Source organism: Moschus berezovskii, chromosome 19 (assembly GCF_049115385.1).
Source record: "Moschus berezovskii isolate FMDL1 chromosome 19, NW_MosBer_1.0, whole genome shotgun sequence".
NCBI lineage: Eukaryota > Metazoa > Chordata > Mammalia > Artiodactyla > Moschidae > Moschus > Moschus berezovskii.
In genome coordinates this window covers 5726671-5738055 of record NC_142478.1, presented here as the reverse complement: position 1 = coordinate 5738055, position 11385 = coordinate 5726671, and the positions used below count along the sequence as shown (strand labels likewise).

The window sequence follows — 11385 nt, the reverse complement described above, 5'->3', positions numbered from 1 at the left end:
GACACTGTCTCCACTGTTTTTCCATTTATTTCCCATGAAGTGATGGGACCAGATGCCATGATCTTTGTTTTCTGAATGTTGAGCTTCAAGCCAACCTTTTCACTCTCCTCTTTCACTTTCATCAAGAGGCTTTTGAGTTCCTCTTCACTTTCTTTCATAAGGGTGGTGTCATCTGCATATCTGAGGTTATTGATGTTTCTGCCAGTAATCTTGATTCCAGCTTGTGCTTCTTCCAGCCCAGCATTCCTCATGATGTACTCTGCATATAAGTTAAATAAGCAAGGTGACAATATACAGCCTTGACATACTCCTTTTCCTATTTGGAACCAGTCTGTTGTTCCATGTACAGTTCTGACTATTGCTTCCTGACCTGCATACAGGTTTCTCAAGAGGCAGGTCAGGTGGTCTGGTATTCCCATCTCTTTCAGAATTTTCCACATTTTATTGTAATCCACACAGCACTGTTCAGAAGCTCTTTAAGCAGGGAGAGCTTGTGGAAGGGGAGGTTGCACTGGAGGAGCACCTAGCTGGGCCTTTTCATAGGAAGGGTGATGCCGGTCCATATCTGTAAGTCTTTTCTCTTGGCCTGGATGGTATCGCAGAGATGCCCTCTTCCATGGGCTGCCTGGCAGCCAGCATCCCCAGCCAGGTGGCAGGCCTAGAGCAAGAGTACAGATAAAGGACCACATGCCTTGTGTCTAAAGATTGTAAGCCAAGCTGCTCTCACAGGCCTGCCTGCAGGTCCACTGAGGACCTGTGCCACCTCCCTGACCCAGAGCTTACAGGAGGCACGCCCTCCCCACCCGCACAGCGGTTTGCTCACCTGAGTGTAGTGTCTATCTGCTAGGGCTGGACGTGCAGGTATCCATTTCCTGGAGCTGCCGTAACAATAGGGGTTTACTGAAGGGATAAATTGGGAGATTGGGATTGACTTATACACTGCGCTATATACAAAATCAATAGCTAATAAGGACCTACTGTATAGCATAGGGAACTCCACATTCCGAAAAAAAAGATGAAAATGAAATGTTAGTCGCTCAGTCGTGTTTGACTCTTTGCAACCCCATGGATTATAGCCCTCCAGGCTCCTCTTTCCATGGGATTCTCCAGGCAAGAATACTGGAGTGGGTTGCTGTTCTCTTCTCCAAGAGATCTTCCCAGCCTAGGGATCAAACCCAGGTCTCCTGCACTGCAGGCAGATTCTTTACCATCTGAGCCACCAGGAAAGCCCACATTCTGGGATAACCTATATGATAAAAGAATCTAAAAAAGAATGAGTCTTTAAAAAGAATCTAAAAAAGAATATGTATGTGTATAACTGATTCACTTTGCTGTACACCTGAAACTAACACGACATTGTAAATCAACTATAATCCAATAAAAATTAATTTTTAATAGAGAAAAAAATTTTAAATATTGATAGAAAAAAATAGAAATAGAAAAATATAGGGCTTCCCTGGCAGTCTAGTGGATAAGAATCCACCTGCCAATGCAAGGGACACGGGTTCCATCCCTGGTCTGGGAAGATTCTGCATGCCAAGGAGCAACTCAGCCTTCTCACCACAACTGCTGAAACCAGGATGCCTAGAGCTTTGCAACGAGAAGCCAGTGTGATGAGATACCCTTGCACAGCAGTGAAAAGCAGTCCCTGCTCACCACGAGCAGGGAGGGCCCACGCTCAGCAGTGAACACTAAGCATGGCCAAAAATAATCAACCTTTACAAAAAAAGGAAAATAGAACCTTACTCTTTCACAGTTCTGGGGGCCAGAAGTCTAAAACCTGTGTGTAGGCAGGGCTATGGTTCCTTCAGAGACCCTAGGGCGAACCTTCCTTGGCTCTCACAACTTCAGGGGACTCCAGGTGTCTTGGACTTGTAGCCGCTTCTCTCCAGTCACTGCCTCCATCTCAGCGTGGCTTCCTTCTCCATGCCTGTGTGTCTCCAGGTGTCAGATCTCCCTTTGACTTTCTTTTATATCAACTCCAGCCACTGGGTTCAGGGCCCACCCTAAATCCTGGATGATGCCATCCCCAAATCCTTAACTTCATCACATCTGTAAAAACTCTTTTTCCAAATAAGATCACAGTCGTAGGGACCAGAGGTCAGAAATAGGCCATATCTTTGGGGGTTGGATAGGGAGGGACAGTTTCGTCCCCCTGCAGAACAGAAACCAACTCCAGGACTGGTCCCATCAGATGCCTCAAGGACTCTTGATAGGAAGCAACCCACTGCACACCTCACCTCCTCACTTCTCAGACTCAGGATTTCCAGGCAGTTCATAGCTGCTTCCAAACTACCCACTGGATGGAGGGAGCGAGGCAGTGTAGTTATGATGGGGGCCTGGTCCACTGAGACACCAGCTTCAGATGGCCGGGGGTGGAGAGGGGATGCAAATTAAACACTATGTCTTGGATTTTCCGGGGCTCAGACTTCATTTCTCCCCTTCTTCCCCAGTCTACCTGAGAGCATCAGCCCTACTCCAGCCATCTCAGTCAATTGTTACTCCGGCTTTCAAAATATTTCCTCCTTTTTTGGCCCTCTTTGTTTTCAGGATCTTAGTTCCCCATCCAGGGATTGAACTGGCGCCCTCTAAACGGAAAGCACAGAGTCCTAACCACTGGGCCACCAGGGAATCCCTTGAAATATTTTCTTGAGTTAGAAGAGAGGGAAAAAAAGCTCTGTGTATCCAAATTTGAGATGCTTGGGGTGGGGTGGGGGTCGTTCCTGGGGATAGGGAGGAGGCTTCTAGAGCAGGGAAGTGCCGTGGGGCCTGATGGAAGACCAGGCTGGACTCTCCCCTCCAGACGGGGACTTTAACTGCTTCCCCCTCCCTGCCAGTGCCTCCGTCTCTGAGCCCCATCGAATCCCCCCAGGGTGGGGTGGGGTGGGGAATGACAAAGCCTCACAGTGACTGAACCTTCTATTTTCAACACAGCTGCACCCACACTTCCAGAAGCACTAAGTTCCCCCATTCCTCAGCCCTCCCAAGAGTCTTCAGCATAGACCATCTGCTTTCAGGAAGGCTTTTCCAAAGTTATCACTAGTGAGTTGAACCATCTTTGCATAAATAAGCCATTTGTATTTCCTCTTTTATGAATTTCTTGTTCATGTGCTTTGCCCTTTACAAATGTTTTATCTCTTGGATTAAATGGTAAAAGCATTTTTTTCTATTCAGGTTAGTCACTTCTTGCCTTCACCTATGTTATATTTTCTCCAGTTTATCTTTCAAATACAGGTGATTTTAATGTATTTGATTTTTGTGTCCTCAAAATTCAATTTTTTTTTACTTTACAGTTTCTGAGTTCCATGTCATACTTAGAAATGCCTTCTTCACTGAGGTATTATTAAAATGCTTAACTGTATTTCTTCTAGCACTTTTCAGGTTTTCCTTTTCACATTTAAATATTTGATCCTTTTGGAATCTATTTTGAAGCCAGGTATGGATCCAGCTTTACATTTTTCTCAAATGACTAGCTAATGGTCTTGGCACCTTTTTCATTTATTTTGTATTGGGGTATAGCCAATTAACCTGGAGAAGGAAATGGCAACCCACTCCAGTACTCTTGCCTGGAAAATCCCATGGACAGAGGAGCCTGGTAGGCTGCAGTCCATGGGATCGCTAGGGGTCGGACACGACTGAGTGACTTCACTTTCACTTTCATGCATTGGAGAAGGAAATGGCAACCCACTCCAGTGTTCTTTCCTGGAGAATCCCAGGGATGGGGGAGCCTGGTGGGCTGCCGTCTATGGGGTCGCACAGAGTCAGACACGACTGAAGTGACTTAGCAGCAGCAGCAGCAGCATACCCAATTAACAACGGTGTGATAATTTCAGGTGAACAGCAGAGGAGTTCACGCATGCATATATATCACTCTCCCCTAGCCCCCTCCCATCCAGGCTGGCGCATAACACTGAGTAGAGTCCCCCGCCTCAGCACCGTTTGTTGAACAGTCCATTTCTCTCTCACTGATTTGGAGCGGCTCACTCAACATTTGCAGCTAGGTCTGCTCCTGGGCTCTTCTGTTCACTCAGTCTCCCTGTTCCTGAGCCCGGAGGGCTATCAGGTAATTACCGTGGCTGCATGCAGGTTTCAGTGGCTGACACACCACACCCCTAGTCTCCACTCATCTTCTTTCCTGGATATCCTTGTGCTTATCCTTCAGAGGAATTTTTGTGTCATTCCAGTTTCCAAAATAAATCCTCTTAAGCCCCTGGATGGGCTTACATAGTAACATACCACAAAAAAATCTGTCAAAAAATAGATTTCACCCTAGGAAAAAAAAAAAAGTACTATAGGAAAGTATTACTAGAAAAGAGGTGTCTCTAATTGTACCACCATCGTAGTTTGCTTTTTCTCTGGGAATAAGAATATTGTTTCAATATCACTTGATCTAAGGAAGTTCTTAATTGTATTTAGCAGAAATCGTTTCAGCTGCAGTTTCCACTCCCTGAGCTTTCCTCATCTTCAGTAGAACAATTTATCATACTTCATTTAAGATGACTTCAGAGACAGACTCAGACATGGGAAACAATCTGGTGGTTTGGGGAGAGGCAAACCAGGGCTGTGGGTTAAGAGAAACTACTATGTATAAAATAGATAAGCAACAAGGACATGTTGTATAGCACTGGGAATTACAGCTCTTATCTTGTAATAACTTCTATGGAGGATCATCAGTCAAATACTGAATCATTATGCTGTATACCTGAAGCTAATATAATATGGTAAATCAGCTATACTTCAATAAAAAAAAACAAAGACTTGGAATCCAGTCGACAGTTACACATTTATACCCAGAGCTACATTATTTGTAAAAGCCAAAGAAAGTGTATCTTCTCAAGTAAAAACCCAATTCCCTGTTTTAAGCCAATTTGAACAAAAAGCACTGTGAAGCCAAAGATCTTGAACAGCAGAAAGGGGACCTGTGGAGTCTTGGTTGCTTTTTACTGAGATGACTGGCCCTTGGATGAAGCACCTTCTTAGAAAACTCTCATCTCGTGTCTTATTTATATTCACAACATTGCAGTGAAGTAGGTAAGAGCAGTTTTTACGTCAGTCTCCAGCCTCTGAGAAGGAAGTGGAGACAAACACGGGTTGGTGGTGCGCCTGGGTTACCCGGAGCTCCAGTCAGCTCAGTGTTCGGTACTGGGTGGGGCTGTGTGGCTACAAGGCTCATTCCCAAAGCAGAAGCCAGTCAAGTTGGCCATATCCCACTAAGGAGGGGACTTGGTCCTGCTCTTCCCTGAGGGCCGCCACTAAGGTTTTGCTCCTAGAAGACAGCCTTGAGTCCAGGTGCCACAACCTTCATTTGGATAGCAGGGACCACCAGGTAGGATCAGGCAGTGACAGAGAGCCCCAGGGAAGCTGCACGCAGCAGTTGCTGCCCCACCCATTTCCTCTGCACCATCACCCAGCAAGTCCTAAACCTGCCTAAACCTCAGCTAAGCTGTGTCTCCTGGAGCTTTCATCCCCCTTATAAGGGAACCCCTCCAGTCTCTGACCAAGGCACACATGTCTGACGGAAACTGCTGATCTTGAGTCAGAGGAATCCTAGCCTGAACTATGGATAGTGTTGTTTCTTTCCATCTGTCAGAATTGCTTCTCACACACACACACACACACACAGAGGAAAAGCTTCTGCCATTTCAGGACACGATGAGCATGAGTTTGAGTAGGCTCCAGGAGTTGGTGATGGACAGGGAAGCCTGACGTGCTGCAGTCCATGTGGTTGCAAAGAATTGGATACGACTGAGCAACTGGACTGAACTGAGCTGATTTCAAGAAAACAAAGGGGAAAACAAAACCTGTTTAATGTCTGATTTGTGTAATAAAGGCTTTATTGGCCTTTTCTTCTTTGCCATCATTGGGGATTTTAGCTTTTGATGCTACTGGACTAGAGGTTAGCTGTCTGTGCTCTCCATGAAAGTTATACAATGATGTCTTTCCAAAGATTAGCCTTAGAAGCTTCAAATGGACCAATGTAGTGGATCAGACTGTAGGTCAGTCTCAAGCACTTTCCTGGGAATGGTCTCTATGCTCTCCCACTCAGCCTGCACGGACTGGGCCAGATTACCCCCTTCCCTGTGATCAGGGTTTAAATTAAGTTAAATGAACACGAGGACACAACAATGCTCCAGATGAGAAGCTGGTCATCTATGACTCTAAATCCTTGAACTTGGAGAATGTCATCAAGTTCTCATTGACATCATTTAAGACACCAGCAAAACAAGTGTTTTTCTCAAGTTCTCCCATTCATAGATTACACCAGAAGCCAGGGTGACACTGCATGTTGGGAGGCCACTTCCTACAACTTTGACTGAATTGCCAAACAAAACCACAGGAATGGAGCCTCATTTGGTTTCCTGGCCTTAGAGAGCAGAATCAAGTATTTACTAATAGCGACCTGATTACTGTTTTGTTTTCGTGTGTGTGTGTGTGTGTTAGTTCCGTAATTAAATATTTTGTTAGAGCTTTCATTCTAAACTGTTACAGTACTAGGAAACATCAGTATTTTTCATGGTTTGAGTTTCTCATGTGATGCTGTAAAATGGAAGCTAAGGAAACAAGAAAATTTTGAGAAGGGATCTTCTTATGTTTTTCAGATCTCTCACACAAAGCTTTCTGCGGATGATGAGTGGAAGTAAGTGATTTGTATTTTTTTAATAGCTGGTATACTAAAACTTAGATTTCCATCTTAATAGTTTGAGAAATTAAATGCAGCCATCATTTTACTTGTAAATTCCCCAGGATAGAAGGCGGGTTAGCAAGCCATGTATGCAGAACGACTGTATAGACCCAAACTGCAGGGGTTTCATCCGCCTTCTGCAATGGGCCCCATGCTGTTCCACGAGTGTGTGTGACCCTCAATATATGTCCTTGTACGTCCTGTCCTTTTAGGCACAAGATACATCTGGGTTTCCTTTTAGGCTATTTCTTCTGTGTTATGGTACCTACTCTGGGGCCATTGGACCCCTATGGGCACTGAATGAAATAAAACAAAACCGTTCCTCCTTTTTATGCATTATGGTCACCAATTATGAACGTATTCCTAATCAAAATAGAAGATATCTGTTACATTCTACACTAGTTTATACTTTCCAAAGTACTTCCACATAGGTTAACTGTCTGTATATTTTGTCTGATATCTATGCAAGTCCTATTTTAGACTGATGACAAACCCACTCTTCTATCTGTGTATTACACAGAGTGTTAAATAGTTATTTTGGACCTGGAATGTAAAAACTATAACTAAGTCCTTGTACCCTTTTATTTTTTTCACTTCCCATTTCTTCAGAAGAATGAATCTATTTTTTAAAGAGCTTCTAGAAATCATTCTTAGCTCCTAAGCTCAGCTTCCAATACAGAGACCAATAGCCACATAATTTTATTCAGGCTGTGTACCTGATATGGACTTCAGCTTCTCCATTTGATCAATGAAGGGGTCTCAGCACATCTATGGTACCTCCCAGCACTAACAGTCTCAGATTCTATCTGAGAAGATAGATTTTTGAGAAGTTTGAGAATAGTTGAGAAATTATTAATTATTCATGGAAATGCTGGGAGCACAGGAGGTTCAACCAGTGCAGTGCCTTAACAGTATAAGTTAGTAAGTTAATGGAGAAGGAAATGGCAACCCACTCCGGTACTCCTGCCTGGGACATCCCAAGGACAGAGGAACCTGGTGAGCTGCAATCCATAGGGTCGCACAGAGTCGGACATGACTGAAGCGACTTAGCAGCAGCAGCAAGCAGAAATATTTAGGAGGCTCTGTGGGCTCATTTCTGTGCATTTTCCAGCAGGGGGCACCCCTGGGATTTGGATGGAGCCCTTGCTGAGGTAGCTCTGTAGAAATGTTGGTAGAGAAGAGACCCAAACCAGGTGCCCAATAAGTGGCTTTAAAAGGTCGCAGGGTGTTACCCTGGAGTGCTTTCTGATCAGTGCCCCAACTAACTACAAACCAAGAGATTTTGTGACCGATAGTGCCTCACTTGGAGTAAAAGAGAATGCTAACCAATATTTATAAAGTAATTGTCAAGGCTCATACTAAATACTGTCCCACTTTTACCTAATTCCTGAACCATTCTCTCTTTCTCTGAGCCAGTAGATCCCAATTTAGGCTGCACTTTAGAATCATAAGAGGAACTGTAAAAATTACTGATGCCTCGATCGCATCCTGGAAATCTCTCTGCATTTGCTCAGGCTGCCATAGCAAATCACCCAGAACTGGGTGCTAAAACAACAGAAATCTATTTTCTCACAGATCTAGAGGCTTCAAGTCCAAGACCAGGGGCTGCAGGCTTTGGTTTTTCTGACGCCTCTCTCCTTGGCTTCTGCCTGTGTCCTCACCTCCTCTTCTCATGAGGACACCAGTCGTGTTGGTCAGGACCCGTCCTAATGACTCCATTTACCTTAATTACCTCTTTAAAGACCGTTTCTCCAAACACAGTCACATTCTGATGGCCTGGGGGTTAGCACTTCAGTTTATGAATTATGAATTTTGAGGGCACCCTGTTCAGCCTAGAACACCGAGCAATGGTCACTTCATTGATCTGGGGTCCAGCCTGGACACTGTGATTTTTAAAAGCTCCTCAGTGATTTCCAGGTCACGGTCCAGGTCAAGCAGCTCTGCCCTAGATTCTCTTGGAAGCCACTTCTTCTGTAGGAGGTTAAACCAGGTGACATACTACTTCAGTGGTTTTGTCTACCACTGTACAAAATTAAAAGCCCAACTAAACACGGAAGCGTTTAGTCATCCTCTGAATGTTTGTGCCTAAGATAATACTTAGGCCTCTTCTTTCTCCTTATAGTGAAAATAATTTCTACAACTCCGAGGTTTTTCCGTAGCCCCACAAATAGTATTCTCTCCATAGGCACCAACTGCCAGATATCCTTTTACTTAAGAATGTTAGAAATTACTTGAAATTGCCAATATTTGATTGGAGGGTTTTTTTACTTTTGAAAATGGCAATTTCACATGATTCAACCTAATAGTAAGTATTATTCTTCATATGAAAGTGAAAGTGTTAGTTGCACAGTTGTGTCTGACTCTTTGCGGCCGCATGGACTGTAGCCCACCAGACTCCTCTGTCCGTGGGGTTTTCCAGACAAGAATACAGGAGTGGGTTACCATTTCTCTCTCCAGAGGATCTTCCTGACCCAGGTATCAAACCTGGGCCTCCCACATTGCAGGCATATTCTTTACCATCTGAGCCACCAGGGAAGACTGTTGCTCATACAGACATAAATAAAATGTCATATATATATGCTCTACAGTTAAAGAGCACCCATTTTCTGAGGTACAGAGAGACCATTATTTTAGATTTGAAAATGAGAAAACTGAGGTGCAGAGAGAATAATTGACTTTCCCAAGTGGATGACGTGGCAGATGGGAGGTTGGAACCCAGGTCTTCAGAGCCCACCAGTGAGCTTTCGTCCCCATTGATCACCTTGAAAGGACAAGGCTGAGGCCAAAAGCAGGTGGGCAAGCTGAGGGCAGAGAGGAATTGGTTTCACTGACAGACTCAGGCTCCTCTTCTCTGCCCTCCCTTCCCCCAAGCCTGGGGGAAAGGGGGGAACTGAGAACTTAGGAAAACTTTGTAATCAAAGCTTCAAAAACCCTACGTTTGAAATTCCTGATTGCTTCGCATGAGTCCTGCCTATTTTTCTTGTTTTGCTAACTGTCCAAGAGTTGAGAGCTTGTTCAGCTAACCTCCTTTGCCGGTTGCAGCCTGCAGCAGGAGAGGATGTACAAGTTGCACCGGGGACACGAGTCCATGCACGTGGAGATGATCTTGATCTTCCTCTGCGCCCTGGTCATTGCCCAGATAGTGCTGGTGCAGTGGAGACAGAGGCACGGCCGCTCCTACAACGTGAGTCACCCCCGTGGGCCACTGGAAGCCTGCTCCTCTTCCCAACACATCCCTCCTTTGTTACACTTTGAAGAAAATGGTTTGGTTTAAGTCAGTGGCTCTCAGCCCCGTGCAGTTTTGCCCCCGGGAGACTCTGAGCAACATCTGGAAACATTTGTGATTGTCACGCCTTAGCAGGAGGGAAGCGGGGAGGGGAGCGGCTACTGGCAAGTAGTGGGTAGAGGCCAGGGATGCCGCTCCGCACGCACAGAACAGCTCCTCGTGACAGAAACACCAATGGTGCCAAGGCTGAGAAACCCAGGCTTAAGTAAGCCTACTTTGCTTTTGGGCATTAACTATTTCTGCCAATGGCCCAGGACAAGAGGGTCAGGAATGGCAGAAACAAAAAGCTGAGGCTGTCTAACTTTGCTTCATCAGAATTAAACTGTCTTGGCATGGATGGTTTCTGTTCCCAGGGGGGCGTGGTAAAGCAGACTCTGAGCTGACCTTTTCCACATGGAGCAGGATCCTGTTGTCACAGACCCCTCCCACCCAGCACGCCCACTGGAACCTCCCCATCTCATGGCTCAGTCGTGGCCGGGGCTTGTTGGACCTCAGGCAGGCGCTGCCATGCTGAGAGCAGTGCGGCTCACAGCTCTGGGTGCAGCAGAATCAGCTGGGGGACTCGTTAAGTGAGATGCCCAGGTCCCACCCCCAGAGATTTTTCACTCAATGTAGGCCAAATAGTCTGCACATTGAATGAGTTCCCAAGTGGTACAGACGTTACTGGTCCAAGGATGGCACTCTGAGAACCAGCGATGCAGTGCTGAGAATGGGCTACGTGGGGAGACGCTGGAGAGAAGGGCCCGCAGTCCACGCTCTCCACGGCTCTGGGTCTCAGATTGGTCATTGTGTCAGAAAACTTGCCTGTGACAAATGAAGTGCTGACTTTGACTTAGACAAGTATTTTATTTTCTTTTCATCCATCATAAAAATTATTTCCTATATAGCATGGGACTGAAAAGAATTCTTCTATGTTTCCTCTAATATATAAATCTAAGTTAATGTTGAACATTTTATTTAGAAAGGGGAATCTTGGGAGATTTTTGTTTGTTTTTTAAGCAAACACATCCATATGCTGCTATGCCACCACTGTCTTGTAAATTAAAATGAACACCCTCTATATTCCACTTGGATGAATTTTCTTCAATGAAGGCTGCTGCTGCTGCTGCATCAAACCTCATTAGTTATTCTCTCTCATATCAAAGAAAAAGCCCCTTAAATATATGGTTTCCTTATCTTCAAAATGGAAATACCTGGCATAGAATTTTAAGCATAGAGTCCTTAAAAAGAAACCTGGATTCCTAAGGAAAGGGTTTGTAGCCCTGTTCCATCCTTCCTTTATAACTGATGATTACCTCCGAGTTTGTATGAGTTCAGTTTCCACGAAGACACAGATGTGGATTTACTTAGAAAGAAATCCCGCTTGAAAGGAAACACCACATGAGCCAACTGACTTGAACTGTATCCCGCCACTCCT

The 11385-nt window shown here is 45.0% G+C and overlaps 1 protein-coding gene across 1 annotated transcript in view; it reads left to right on the top strand.

Annotated features, from left to right (window-relative positions):
* The first annotated feature begins 604 nt into the window (after positions 1-604).
* RNF175 (ring finger protein 175) overlaps positions 605-11385 on the top strand; it is a 61625-nt gene continuing 50844 nt past the window's right edge. The window contains exons 1-3 of the mRNA XM_088828429.1: positions 605-669; positions 777-861; positions 9702-9866. Of these exons, the coding sequence (XP_088684555.1) occupies positions 605-669; positions 777-861; positions 9702-9866 (315 nt within the window). The remainder of the gene's footprint in view (positions 670-776; positions 862-9701; positions 9867-11385) is intronic.